General features: G+C 39.6%; 1 protein-coding gene across 6 annotated transcripts in view; it reads right to left on the minus strand.

Annotated features, from left to right (window-relative positions):
* The window catches only part of FGD4 (FYVE, RhoGEF and PH domain containing 4), a 214,644-nt gene that overhangs the window by 115,210 nt on the left and 83,773 nt on the right, over positions 1-15,661 (minus strand). Inside the window, exons 1-2 of one of the 6 annotated variants that reach the window (XM_077870514.1) lie at positions 8,403-8,607; positions 3,972-4,093 (exon numbers count right to left, since the gene is read on the minus strand). The exons of 4 other annotated variants lie outside the window; for them this stretch is intronic. In XM_077870514.1, coding sequence (XP_077726640.1) covers positions 3,972-3,990 — 19 coding nt within the window. In that variant the 5' untranslated portion in view covers positions 3,991-4,093; positions 8,403-8,607. Of the gene's footprint in view, positions 1-3,971; positions 4,094-8,402; positions 8,608-15,661 lie in introns of those variants that run through there. One more of the 6 variants, XM_077870516.1, reaches the window with a different exon arrangement.

The raw sequence follows: 15,661 nt of genomic DNA on the forward strand, positions 1-15,661 counted from the left end.
GCTTCACCATCAGAATCTCTCTCCAAGGCATCAGCAGTTGTACTTTGTTTCTGCTGGGCACTGGGACTAGAAAGCGGTGTGAATGAGATCTGAGGTGGCCTTGTTTTCCACCATCCACACGGAAATTCAGAAAAGGCCCATCTGAGGGAGAGAGAGTGTAACTGTCTTAGCTCCAGGCGCCTGTGAGGCCTGGATGAGTGTACTGTCCTTGGCTCCAGAATGTAACTTTTTTTTATTGTTTCTATATGTCCTTCTTTTTCCCTTAAGTTATAGGGTATTCTTTCCCTTACAACAAAATATTCTCTAATTAAGATAATACATATTACTGAATTGCTTTCCAAAAAATTATATAAATTTTCACTGACCTCCGAAGCAAGCAAGGGTGCCAATCTAAAATATACCCATTCAGAAAATTTTTGCCAGTGTAATAAGGGAATATTTTGTATATTTCTTTGATAGCTAGTTATATAAAACTTTATTCTCATGTATGAGTAATTTATGTTTCTTCCTTTTTGAAATAACTTTTCATGTTCTTTGACAATTACTAACTACCTACGGGCTTCTTAAAGACAGTAAAACTCATTAATTCTCTCTTCAAATAACTTTTCATGTTCTTTGACAATTACTAACTACCTATGGGATTCTTAAAGACAATAAAACTCATTAATTCTCTCTTCATCTCTTTGTAATCTTACTTTTCTATTCCCTTAGCTACTGCAGTTTCCCAGGTTTGGGAGGAGTTTTTTTTTGCTTTTTGCCTATGTTAATACAATAGTTTTCTAATGAAAGAACATTGAGCATAAAAGCTGAGAATGAATATAGAATTGAAATCAGAATGAATGGAAGTTTTAATCCCGGTTTACCATTTAATTATTAGTAAACTTGAAAATATATATCTGGGATCCCTGGGTGGCGCAGCGGTTTAGCGCCTGTCTTTGGCCCAGGGCGCGATCCTGGAGACCCGGGATCGAATCCCACGTCGGGCTCCTGGTGCATGGAACCTGCTTCTCCCTCTGCCTATGTCTCTGCCTCTCTCTCTCTCTCTCTCTCTTTCTGTGTGACTATCATAAATAAATAAAAAAATTAAAAAAAAAAAGAAGATAGTATATATCTCATAGCAAGTTATATTTGTTCAATGAGGATAAATTCCACTCATCTCAACTACTTGTTAAACATTAAATGAGATGATAAATACACTTTGAATTGTTTGACAGAGAAAACACTAAAAGTTGGTAACTAATGCAATAACAGTAATTGTACTATAAGTGCATTTAAACTTGCTTGAACTCATGTGCTTTGCAGGTATAGAAGACAGCTGTACACGAACGAGCAGCACCAACACAGATGCTATAGCTTGAGTTGTATTTAGGCAACTTGACCTCAATGCTCATATGCCCTGTTCATAGGCATGAGATAGAGATCAAAACCTGCTGTTCCCCCATATTTCATGCAGAATGACCCTTAAATGCAAGCAAAGTAATTATTTCATCCCATGCCCGAAGTAAAGCAGTGGCAATCTCTCTTCCAACCCTGGGAACAAAAACAAACAACAAAAAAACAAAAAAGCCACACACACTAGGTTAAACTCAATGAAAGAGTTGATCTCCAAAGCAATGCCTTCCTAAGGAAATTCTTAAGGATTTTTTGTTGTTGTTGTTCGATGCAAATTTTACTTATGTGCTAATAAGTATCTAAATAATAGTAAGAATCTAAATATCAAGAGTAAGGTAGAACAACTGTATTGTGGTGGTAGTGGTGATAAGAAAATTTCTGCCTGCTGTGGATGAAGATTATGGTGAAGAAGAAGAAGATAAAGATGCAAAAGAATAATTTGGATATTATTCTTTCCAGTGGTTCCATCATTTAAGGAGCCAGCTACCTTTGTAGACTACAGAACTGAAGATCTATTCTCAGAATATTTAAAACTATTCAAAAGTTCCTCATTCTTTACAGGATACAGTAAAAACTTCTATGCAAGCTAAGATCTCCACTCTCAAATCCCAACCGTACCAGCACTGAAGTTCTGCACTCAGCTCCTGGCACTTGCCAGGCCTCTCATGCCTCCCTGCTTTTGCTGCCTCAGACTAGAATTCCCAGCTTACTTCACCTGTATGGTCACAATTACCTACTCCTCTGTCCCCTGAACCTCCTCAAATCACGGAGGACACTGAATGCACACTGATTTGTTAACAGATTGTTAACTGGGCATGTCTAATCATGTTCTTCAACCAGAATCTGGCAAAGGCAGATGAACACGCAAAAAGTGTTCTGGAGATGATGGATAGGTTTATGGCATAGATTGTGGTGATGATTTCACAAGTGTATACTTATCTCCAAACCTCATCAGGTCATATATGTTAAATATGTATGGTATTCTGTGTGTCAATCATACCTCAAAATAGTTTTTAAAACAACAAAATTGTTTGTTGAATAAATGAATGTGAGAGATGAATGAATGAATGCGAGGGGTGGGAATGATGGGAGAAATCAAAGACAAATTTGCCCTATAGAGAGAAGGATAATAGTACTTCCAGGCTTTCACTGCCAAACAGTGAAACAGAGGAAATATTTCACTATTTATGAGATTATCACTGATGCCCCCAAGATACCAACATCTCTAGCACTAAATAGGCTTTTGAATACTACCTCCTTTGATATCTATAATAACCCTATAAGTTCCAACAAATGGGGAAACAGGTTCAGAGAGGTTAAGTAATTTGGCTAGAGACTTCCAGGTAGCCAGTATGAGAGATGGAATTAAATCTAGACTGCTTGTGCTGTAAACTACTGTACTGACTGCCTTCCCATGCTGGCCCATTAAACTCTGGCTTTGAAAAAGAGCATATATTCAGTAATATGGATACTGAAGATGGTATGATCCTAATAGGCTTTCCTCAATTTCCTTCTGAGTGAAGTGGGGATAACACCATCGCCCCACCCTGCTAACTCCACTGGATCATGCTGGCTTCTTATCACTTGTGTCTCAGCTTTATGAAACCACTCCAGATAAGAGTTTCTTGATTAACCAGTCTGAAGTTTGTTGCCCTAAAATCCCTCAACACATGATGGTTTTTTTCTTCACATACTTGCCACTATTTGAAATTAACACTGTTCATTGGTGTATTATCTGTCTTCCCCTTCTACTATATACTCTTCACTGAAGTCCTTGCCCCTTGTGTTCTGTGGCCCCTCTTCCACAATACTGCCCAGCAGAGAGTAAATGCTCAATAAATATTTGTTAAGTGAACGCACGGTTAACACTGATGACAGTAACTTACCAAAAGAAGGTCTCAATAAGCAGGAGGGTGGCATGGTGGGAAGCTGAGAAAAGGGAGGCCAGGTTGTATATCCCCAACAATGTTCAAAGAGGATGCATTAGCCCACATCAGAAATATACTAGCCAGATGACAAATGTGCCGTCAAGTGGAACTATATTTGTCCTTCAGCTGTCCTTCCCCATGGTTCCACCCCACCTGCTCTGGGGTCTACAATCACCAAGAAACATTCTGCTCTGGGCTCTACAATCACCAAGAAACATTCTGATCATCATTTTACTTCTGCAAGGAAGAAAATATGCAAACTAAAAAACACAAACATCTAGTTGGCTTGAAAATTACAATTCTCATTTAAATGCCTATAATTCTGGGGCACCTGAGTGGCTCAGTCAGTTAAGCATCTGCTTCTTGGTTTCCGCTCTGGTCATGATCTCCAGGTAGTGAGATCAAGCCCAGTGATTCTCTCCCTCTGCCCCTCCCCCATGTGCTTTCTGTCTCTAAAATAATAAATAAATCTTTTCTAAAAATGTCTAAACTTTTTTAAAAACTGTTTATCACCTTGGTTATTGAGGAACCATCTTTCAAAGCTGCTCCTCCTCTAGGCATACCGAAAATCACATCTGTGAGACTTTAGGGTGACACTCCAATGTTCTGCTCCTCATAAGGCTAACAATGTAGGAAGTCAGTTGACTTTACCTTGTATCTTTGCATTCATTATGGAATATTCAAAATTAGCTGTTTCTGCAACTCAAATTTTGTGACCTTGGATATGCTGCTTAATCTTTATGGGTCTCAGATTCTTCTCTGTAAAATGAGAGCTGTAAAACAAGATTATCCTGACAAATCTTCAAAATAGGTGACAATATGTGAAAATTATGTGAAAATAAACATCTAGCCAAACATAATAGAGATTTAAAAAATCCAATAGGGGCACCTGCCTTTGACTCAGGGTTGAGCATTTGCCTTTGACTCAGGGCGTGATCCTGGGGTCCCGGGATTGAGTCCCGTATCAGGCTCCCCTCAGGGAGTCTGCTTCTCCCTCTGCCTATGTCTCTGCCTCTCTCTATTTCTCGTGAATAAATAAATCTTAAAAAAAAAAAAATCCAGTAGATTCCATCTATTTGCCTTATGAAAACACACCTTGTCTCATGACTTTATTAATCTGAATTCAGGACCACAAAATTGGTAAGAAAAAAAAAAAGAAAGAAAAAAAGAAAAAGAACACAGGATTTAAGCAGAGAAGGAGGAAGCAAAGGAAGGAAGGAAAGAAAACAACTCCTTGCAGGGAAGTCAGCAACTGAACACATTTGTTACAAAAGAACAATTAGCCTCAGAGTAGGGGTTATTTGTAAAATATGGAACTTTTCTAAGAGTAAGGTATTGCTAGACACCCTCACCACAACTCCATCAAGCCACTCCTACACCTGAAGTGGTGGCAACTGAATGAGAAGGTGTGCATGTTACACAAAACCATTCCAAGAACATGCTGTTGCTTCCATAGACCCGTTCACTGCCAATTTATACAAAGTTTGCCTTATTATTCTACAGAAGCATAGAAGCAGTTACAAACATAGAAGAGGAAGCATCTTAGAAGAAATAGCCGCTGATAATCAAAACTATGGCACACTCATACAGGGAAACATCCTGCCAAATGCACATTTGAGCCCTAGCTTTTGGTGAACTTGCATCATTCTCCTACACACTTTAAAGGCTTCCCATCCTGTAGTTCTATATTTAACACAAATAGAAAATTTTACTGGTGCATAAAATCAATTCATTCTAAGCATTTCTTGAAACCACAGCAATATGGAATTGTTGGATGGGGAAAAGAAGGCAACTTTTAGCATATCTATTTTTAAATGTCATGTAACATGCAAACAACTTCAACACCAAGGACATGTGAATACAGCATCAGCAACAATAGCATCCACAGTTTCTTCTCCACATCCCTAGTGTTCCATCATCTCTAACAGCTCAAGGGCCAAATGGGCCACACAGCCCAAAAGAATAAACCACAAAAAAATGGATTTAAAATCTGTACTCCAAAAGCAAAGAGACAGACTTAGTTTAGAAGTTAGAAAGAGGGACGTCGGGGATCCCTGCGTGGCTCAGTGGTTTGGCACCTGCCTTTGGCCCAGGGTGCGATCCTGGAGTCCCGGGATCGAGTCCCACGTCAGGCTCCCGGCGTGGAGCCTGCTTCTCCCTCTGCCTGTGTCTCTGCCTCTCTCTCTCTCTCTCATAAATAAATAAATAAATAAATAAATAAATAAATAAATAAATCTTTAAAAAAAAAAAAAAGAAAGAAAGAAAGAAAGAGGGACGTCTGGGTGGCTCAGCGGTTGAACATCTGTCTTCAGCTTGGGGCATGATCCTGGGTCCAAAGATTGAGTCCTGCATTGGGCTCCCTGTGAAGAGCCTGCTTCTCCGTCTACGTCTCTCATGAATAATAAATAAATAAATAAATAAATAAATAAATAAATAAATAAATAAATAAATAAATAAAAAGTTAGAAAGAATGTGGCAATAAAATATAGGAAGAAAAAAAATCTAAGTATTTAAGTGCTACCTATTAGCTCTGTACCTTACCTGTCTGAATGTAAGTCAAGTCAGGCAGTAGCCCAGCATCATGTGTGAAAGGAAGCAACAGAAAGACTTGCCTGCCCTGAACTAGTGTGAGCTGATTTTGCTGTCTACTCAGACTGCTATGGGTTTGAATCAGTACAAGCAATTTATTCAGTTTCCGATTCATCATCTACGTAATACTTTTATAAGAAATAACTCTGAATAAGGGTTAACATTATAAACTTGCCATTTAGTAAAATCTTTAGCTGTACTGAAGGACTGAAAAATACTGTGCCATCAGTTTGAAAAGTTGGAAGAAGCCTGAGAAATCATGGAAATCTAGGCATCTCCCTACCCTTGCAGGTAAAGACGGTGAGCACCAGAAAGTAATGCTTGGCAGCAGACCCAAGAACAGAATACAGTCTGAACTCGTTACTACAAGATCATGGACGTGATGGAGAGTCTTACTTCTGACAATGTTTGTGAATGGAAGCAAATGCCTGGCCACCTGCAATAAGAACCACCAGGTCCAAAAACCACATGCCCTCAGGTGAACTCACGTTCTCGGACCATGCACTCCTGTCCCTCAGGTATGCTGGCAGGGATCTCAAGTGCTCCAAGAGTACGCCAGCTTTTCAGTCCTCTTTACTAATTTCTGAAAGAGCAGCCCTTAGCTTCTGGTCAGTGGTTGACAGAAGAGGTTTTTCCACCACATTCGAACAATGCTCGTGGCTTTACTATTTATTACTCTGAAAACTGAGTCAGGGGTGATATTAATAAATATGCTTACAAGTGAAAATGAATGACTAAGTGTCCATATTCACAAAATGCTGAGAAATTCTAACATGAATACCTACTCTAAAGAAAACACAATCTTCTAACTTTAATTTAGTAACAATAAAAATAGTAAAGAAGTTCACAAACACTAGAGAACTTGAGAAGTATACAGCTATATGCAGCCTTCCTCAACTGCTGAAGTAGCCACACCCCAGGCACATGGATGCTCACACATTTCACACTCATTTACTCAAAGGCTTGTTCAGGTTAAGATACAAGGTAACTAAAGCAACATGAACACTCTAAATAGAGATACTCTTAAATTATTTCTTTTCCTCCCCAAACTTACATTGCTTGTGTTTTTATAGGTGAAAATTTCATCCCAATAATACAAGATTGTCCTAGAATTTTTTTACAGATGCTAAGGAAAATTTCAAGCAGACAGACATCTATTATTATTGAAAAAGATTCTTTTTGGAGCCAGTATGTTTCTTCATAGTAAAAACACTTCAAATAATAATGATGTATTTAGGCCAGTAAGTGTAAAAGCAGGTAAGAATTTTAAAGTAAACTACAATTAATACCAAGAACCCACAACTAGCAGTCAGGCCCCAAATCCTGTTCTTGAAGTAGACCATAAGTCCTTGACCAACACAAGGTTATCTAATTTTATACTATCATTAAAAAAAAAAAAAGAAAAGAAAATTGAGCCAGGTACAGCCTATTAGCAATGACCTTTTCTAGCTCTCCAGGAAGCCAATGACCTACTGACATGAATGTCTAAGATGACAGCAAAACAGCATAATTAGGACTCAAGCTGCATAAGCAAAGCTTTTCTTTGCAACCCTTCCTATATCAAATAAAAATGGCAGACCTAGCCAGACTCACAGAGCCCTGGTACTATGGTCTAAATGATAGAAAAACACAAAAGGAGTATCTAGAGTATAGACAGCACTCTTTTTGTTTTTCACTTTTATATTTTAGGGCACTGTTTTGGGGAAGGGGATACAATGCTGCTTTACAAAGGACATAGTAGTCCCTTGTTTGAGCTACCAACCTCTTAGCCACACAGAAAAATGTCAGTCATCCATTTGTTAGCACCAAAATCTCCTTCGACTGCTTACAATATGCACCACACATTTTAAGGGGCTGTTGAACCAGAAAAACAAAGGAAGCCCTTGAAAAAGAAACCGGTCTCCCTAGCTCTGCCCCTGCCCTTATCACCGTGCCTGCATGCCTGCCGTTAGAGCCCCGTCACATTGTTTCCACATGCTCAGGGCCCTTGAAACTTGTGCAAAAGCATTGCAAAATAAAACTGTATAAGCATCGCATTTCAAAACATGAGCTAGTAATGGTAGGTCAGCCGTGTGGGCTAGGATAATTATTAATTAAATCATAACCTACAAATGTCCCTGACCTGAGACATTTTCTTATTGGACGAACAGGCATGAGAACACGTTGTGGCCATGGGCGTATTTCAAAGACTATCGGTATAACTCACTCTTAGAAACCATTAAAAATGATTGTCTCTTTGCCACTTTCAGAGGTCATAACACAATTTCACAGGCACAAAAAAATTAAAATAATTAAAAAATAATTCTTTTATTTTTCTACCAACATGTCATTGTACAGGCATAACTGAGCTGCTTAAATTCAATACAACACAAGTGTGTAATGCTGGAGATTTGTTCCAGAAGAGCTTATAGCTCCCTTTCCTTGGACCACATGGAGATAGTGCCCCACACCAAATGTAGTACAAACTGGGTACACAGTACTAGGGTCACTTACCTTATAGAGGCTGAATGTTTTCCTCTTGATTAGAAGTCACAAATGGTTTAAGCAAAACTCCCTTCATTTGTTCTTCCAGCGAGCCAAATCTAGCTTCCCATTAACCCAGTCCATTGCAGATAATTTCACACAGCACACGCTTCCCAGTTCCCAGCCCAGCAAGGATAATCACATTCCAGCGGGGAGTGAACAGATGGTGGATTCCATGGTAACCAGCCCTCCTAAGGCGATTGGTAGAAGTGTGTGACTACAGCTTATTGGGTAACAATCACTGTCTTTGTGCTCCAGCCTTGCAAATCCTAAAGGAAGCAACATATAGCCACTCACATGCGCAAGGGCTTGCCTAGCAGGTGTTTGGCTATTTAAACAAGGCAATGCAAGCCAATTAAAAGCTTTTCAGCGAATCTACCCTTGGTGGTTCAAAGTCCTTACATTTCAGATAGTGTCCACTGCTCATTCAGGAAGAAAGGTCACAAGAGGCTTAACTTGACAAATGGAAAATAAAACTTGAAAGTTAACTTGAAAATTCAAAATAAAGCATCCTAGAAATCTAAGCTGCACTAGCAAATCATTTTCTGATTTGCAATCCGCATAAGAAGTGAACCTGGCTTTGTATTTAGAAAGATTCTTTTTGACAAATAGAACTTTTAAATTTGCAAAACTGCTTTAGCTTGAAATTAAGTTTTCAAAACCAACCATTTTATAAATGTGTTTATAATCATTTAAAAATAACATATACATTCATTTTTACTGTGTTTATGGATTTTGAGGCTAGGGGAGGGATACTGAATTTAAATTTTTCATTAGAGCCCTACCCAATTATGGGATTGAAATCTCTGTTACATACTCTCTATAGGTTTGTTTCTGCAATCATGAAACTTAAATGCTGATTCAGCAGGAAAACAGCTTTCCCTCAACCCATGTTGCTCAAGGAATCAGAGTAAGTCCTTGAAGAAGCAAAAAGGCTTAAAACCAAATACTATTTTACACCATGACCAACTATTAGAAGTAATGCACAAATCTAAAACAGATAAACTCCAGACACTCCAAAAATCCATCAGAAATAAATTTTTAAAAGAGCAAAGAAATAATTAGGATAAGCTTAAGGTGAAAACAAAGCAAAACTTGTAAGCTAGGACTAGAAGCAGGTATTAATTGCCTCCACAGTTACCTCTTATCTTAAATTTAAGAGTTCTTTTCCTGGCAAGAACATAAATGAGACAAGTATTGCAAGGAAAAAGACAAAAATAATTTGCAGATGATATGATTCTCTCTGGGAAAAAAAAAAATCAGGGATAATAATTACGATATTATTTGTAGTACCAGAAGCTCAGTGAGATGGCCAAAGATATCAATATAATTCCTTTATAAGGGCAAAAACTATCAGAATACCAATGAGAGGAATTACTAACAAGGGCAATGAAAAGTATACAATTCTTGGGAATAGTATCAGGAACTGTGTGTGAACTATTTGGGGGGAAAAAAATGAACTCTTACCAGAAGGGTTAAAGGAAAATGAAATGAAGACATGTAATATGTTACTGAATACAAAGATGTATTTTAAAGATGCCAAGTCTTCCAAAATTATCATATAGTTAGTAGTAAAATTTCCAACATACCTTAGAAAATAAACGTAACAAAGTGACTCTGAAGTTTATTTGGATTTTTAAAAGGTGAAAATACCAAAGAAAATTCTATATGAGAGGAATAACAATGGGTAAAAAAAAACTATACCATGTTTGGGGCAGCCTGGGTGACTCAGCGGTTTAGCACTGCCTTCAGTCCAGGGCGTGTTCCTGGAGACCCGGGATCGAGTCCCACGTCGGGCTCCCTGCATGGGGCCTGCTTCTCCCTCTGCCTGTGTCTCTGCCTCTCTATGTCTCTCATGAATAAATAAATAAAATCTTCAAAAAAAAAAAAACTATACCAAGTTTGTAAAACATGCTATATATATAATATACTGATACCTCCCGTATCCAGAAAAACCTCTTTCTCATTGAATTCCAAATTCGTACATCTAATTATCTATTGAACATCTCTGCCTGGGTGTTTAATAAATATCTCAAACATAAGCCCCCAAAACTCAACTTCGGATTTTCTCCCCAAACCTGCTCCTCCTGCATCATTCCTTGTTTTTGGAAATGGCAACTCCATTGTTGGCAATCATTGAATCTAATGCCCAAGAGACCACCTCCAAGCCTTCTCCGACAGCTTCACAACCAACCTGACAGCTCCTGTCATGAGCTATTTCTTCCAATCTGGCCACTTCTTACCACTTGGTCTCCTTAATAACTTCCTAATTAAACTCTGCTTCCATCTTATCCCCTACAGGCTATAAAACCTAAATGGATAATGCCAATTCTCTTCTCAAAACTGACGTTCCCATTGCACTAATTCTGTGTGATGGCTTAAAAAGCTCTTAATAACCTGGGTCCCATCCCATTAACTCACTTAACTCCTTTTCTACATACCTCTCCTGACTTCTCCAAGCTCTCCAGGCAGTCTGACACTTTGTCCTCTTCTCTGTACTTTCTTAGTAACGGGGACTGTGATGGTGTTTACCACAGGCCAGTTATTTCCCCCCTGATCCCCACCAGACTGTGAACCCCCTCAAGGCCAGGGACTACAACTCTGGACCCTGTGCTCCCAATGCCAAGCAAAGGTCCTTGTGTATAGTGAGCACTTAACTAAGTCTGCAATGAGTAACCACTTGCTGCAGAATTCTTTATTCTAGTGCAAGTTTAGAGACAACCTAAGAATCTAATAATAGATGAATGAGGGATGCCTGGGTGGCTCAGCAGTTGGGCACCTGCCTTTGGCCCGGGGTGTGATCCTGGAGTCCCAGGATTCAGTCCCACATAGGGCTCTCTGCATGGAGCCTGCCTCTCTCTCTGCATAGGTCTCTCTCTCTCTCTCTCTCTCTGTGTCTCTCATGAATAAATAAATAAAATCTTTAAAAAAATAATAGATGAATGATTACATAAGAATGTGTGCAACTTGATAGAATATCATGCAATTATTAAAAATAGGGTCACAAAAATGATGTGGCATAAGGAAAATGTTGATGGTATATTAATAACAACATACTATTTACTGAGCCCATAGTATGTGCCAGGCATTATAATAAACACTTCACAAATATTTTACTTAAACTTCACAAGGACTATAAAGTAGATGTTACCATCCTCATTTTTTTAGGTGTTCAAACAGAGATTTAGAAATTCAGCTCTGTGTCCTATGTCTCACTGTAAGATTTGAACCTCATTTGGGTCTAAGTCATTATTGCTATGCTAGCTCCTGGAACTAAAAAAAAAAAAGGGGGGGAAAGTAAAGAGGAAAAAAATTATTGCTATACTAGCTCCTGGAAGTAAACGGGAAAGTACATACATACCTGAATACTCACTATGAACAACTACATAAAAAAGAAAAGATTCTTAGGCATACCTACCTCCAAATCATAAAGCAGTTGTGAGGAAGAAATATTGATACTATTTTCCGTTCCTCTGTTTTCCGAAATTCCTAATGTCAAGAATGATTATTTTCTAAAAATAATATTCCTACTACATATATTTTTCAATGTTCACTCTACTATGTTCTTGGATCTACTAAGTAGCAAGACACAATAAAAAAAATCTAAAAAGAACATGACTCACCATTTCTAGAGAATTGATTCTTTTTTTTTTTATAAATTTTTATTTATTATGATAGTCTCACAGAGAGAGAGAGAGAGAGGCAGAGACACAGGCAGAGGGAGAAGCAGGCTCCATGCACCGGGAGCCCGACGTGGGATTCGATCCCGGGTCTCCAGGATCGCGCCCTGGGCCAAAGGCAGGCGCCAAACCGCTGCGCCACCCAGGGATCCCTAGAGAATTGATTCTATAGGAACAAGTGAGAAAGAAAATACAATGGCAGATGCAAGAAAGGCACGTAAACAATAGTGTCCTCTTCAGCGCCACGGTCACCTCTAGGCATTCTGACATTGTCCACAATGACAGCACCTCCAGCTGACTGCCCAGGATCTGATAACAGGGCCTCCAAATGTAAGCTGTAGGGCACGTGACAAAGAGCCAACAATCCCCAGAAAGGTTCTCAAGGTGAAAAAGCATTGGAAGCAGAGAGGCCCGGTCGTTTATCTTCTCCATATCCTGGGCAGGCAGCAACACCACGTAGAATCTGCTCTAGTAGCCAGTGTGCGGCTAAGTGATCAAATAACCTTGCGAGGACTGTTCAACCTCCTTTCGCTACTGAATGTACCTGGCTTCATTCACCCTTATATGACCTTTCTCTTTTTCTTAGTATGATGTTTTATTCCCAAACTCTTTTGAATTATGGCACCCTTAGCCTGTCATGGGACTCCAGGCCAACAGAAACCCCTAAAAGGATCATTTACTTAGTGGTTAGGTATAAACATCTTAATAACTACTTCTAAGCCAGGAACTTAGCGCCATTTGAAAATGTCCTACAAAACAGTTACCAAAAAAAATTTAATTTTTCTAAGATTTTATTTGAGAAAGAGAGTGTGCATGCCCATGGGAAAAGAAGCAGAAGCAGAGGAAGAGGGACAAGCAGACTCCACACTGAACGTGGATCCTGACTGGGGCTTGATCCCAAGACTACAATTGAGGGAAACCAAGAGTTAGATGCTCAACTGACTAAGTCTCCCAGGTACCCTGAAAAATTAATATTCTTATTCCACTCTTAAATGACAACTACTACTTACTAATGGCACGTGGGTGCTTGTTGGGTTTGGGGCCCTGCAAAACCTCTTACGCCACAGATCATAATAGACCCTGCCACCCTCATTCCTGCTTCACATTGATTTTTACAAGTTACTTGCTTGCTATCACAAGAATGCCAAAAGCCCAGCCCTGCAAAACTGTGACATCATCGGAAGAAATACAGTTCAATCTAATACTCAGACAGAACCGCCTAGTGCTAACAGTTCCCACAGTGTTTGACAGATGTCACTGCGTTTCTCTTGAAATTTTAAAATATCCTGCAGGGAGCAGGTGAGCTGTAGTTATGCCCCAGAGCACCTAGGCATAGGCACATCTTTTGGCATGATGTTTTTAAGCTCTTAGATTTTTTTTTTTTTAATTTTGTTTTTACTTATTCATGAGAGACACGAAGAGAGAGGCAGAGACACAGGCAGAGAGAGAAGCAGGCTCCACGTAGGGAGCCCAATGCAGGACTCGATCCCGGGACTCCAGGATTACACCCTGAGCTCAACTGCTAAGCCACCCAGGCATCCCTAAGCTCTTAGATTTTGTAGTGCCTGATGACAGAAAGACTGGACTTTCTGTTTAGCTACTGGTATGACATGGGCAGGCCATTTTGGCCTCTCCATCCTGTGTGCTTCAGCCACAAAATGAGGGAGCTAAGTTAGATCATCTCTGAAGTTCTCTTCCACTCTAAAACAATAAGAATGAATGTTAGAGGAAGGAAGGTTCTTCCTCATTTTTACTGGCTTCAGAGGAAAAGGAGAAAGGGCTAGGGCAGCCAGGACAATTATTTATTTTCCAGAAGGAAACCCATACTAAAATTTAGGTGTGCTATGATGAAAGGTTTAAATGTGAGATGGCAAATACATCCCATGTAGGGTATACTTTAAGTGATCTTGTCACCAGCACCGCTCCTTCTGTGCTCTTTCTACTCTTGGAAAAAACTCCTGGACAATTGGTTTGTATGAAGTGACTGGATATTGTCAGGGTGGAGTCTGACAATGAAACAGATTCAAATCATCTATCCTGATTAGAGATTAAATTTATAATGTCCATCTAACAAGCACCAGATTAAACAACACTGCTAATCAGGCACGGATACTGAAACACAAAACACACTTGTCGAAAGGTGGTATTTTCTCAGATTTTTGTAGTGCGTTACCGAGAATTTTGTATTCTTACTTAACATTCTATAAGGTGTTTAATTTGATTTTTCTTTGTAATTAGTTTTAAAAGTATGATTTAGAACAAAAAATGTATTTGCAGGGTAAAAAGTACTTTACAAGCAAAAGAAAGCAGTGAAATAAGTGGAACTTTTTTGCCCAGTTTTCAAGGGGTTAAAATGATACAGTAACAAGTCTAGCCTGATTTGATGGAAGCAATTAAAAAAATTTTTTAAAGGATTTATTTATTTGAGAGAGATTAAATTGAGAGAGAGAGGGAGGGAGGGAGGAAGGGGAGGGAGAGGGAGAAGCAGATTCCCTGCTGAGCAGGGAGTCTGACATGGGGCTCGATCCCAGGACCCTGAGATCACAGCCTGAGCTAAAGCCAGATGTTTAACTGTTGGAGCCACCCAGGTGCCCCAGAAGCATTTTTTTTTTTTTAATTGCCCATCATTCCTCCATTGTGGTTAGCATTTCAGACTACTTTCTGGGAACCTGCCCAGGTACCATATTATAAAGAAAACAATGTTAAGGAGGCAAAGTCTATGTCGGGGGTGGGGGTGGGTGGGGTCTCATATAATAGCCATTTTTCATGAAAGACCAACCATCAAGTAGACTCAGGTCTAACAATCCCTCAGTGATTTTTTTTTTTAATTTTTATTTATTTATGATAGTCACAGAGAGAGAGAGAGAGAGAGGCAGAGACACAGGCAGAGGGAGAAGCAGGCTCCATGCACCGGGAGCCCGACGTGGGATTCGATCCCGGGTCTCCAGGATCGCGCCCTGGGCCAAAGGCAGGTGCGAAACCGCTGCGCCACCCAGGGATCCCTTTTTTTTTTTAAGTAGGCTCCACACGCAATCTGGGGCTTGAACTGACAACCCTGAGATCTAGAGTTACATGCTCTACCGACTGAGCCAGCCAAGCACCTCCCAGGGGTATTTTAATTAAAGTCAGAAGAATAATGTCATAGTCCAATGAGAATAATGGGATCCAATTTTTCACATCATTAGATTATTTGTTGCTGTCTTCCTTAGGGTAATATTCCCTCTTCTTCCAAATCCTTAACATTAACTCTAAAACAAAGGTGGGAGGAAATTATACAAGCATCTGTGTCCTAGCCTGTTGCTCTCCACATTCTTCATTTGTACTCACATTTTTAAAAGAAGTTACTCATTTAAATTGGAACCTAGGGATCCCTGGGTGGCGCAGCGGTTTAGCGCCTGTCTTTGGCCCAGGGCGCGATCCTGGAGACCCGGGATCGAATCCCACGTCGGGCTCCCGGTGCATGGAGCCTGCTTCTCCCTCTGCCTGTGTCTCTGCCTCTCTCTCTCTCTCTGTGACTATCATAAAAAAAAAAAAAAAAAAAAAATTGGA

Source organism: Canis aureus, chromosome 25 (assembly GCF_053574225.1).
Source record: "Canis aureus isolate CA01 chromosome 25, VMU_Caureus_v.1.0, whole genome shotgun sequence".
Lineage (NCBI taxonomy): Eukaryota > Metazoa > Chordata > Mammalia > Carnivora > Canidae > Canis > Canis aureus.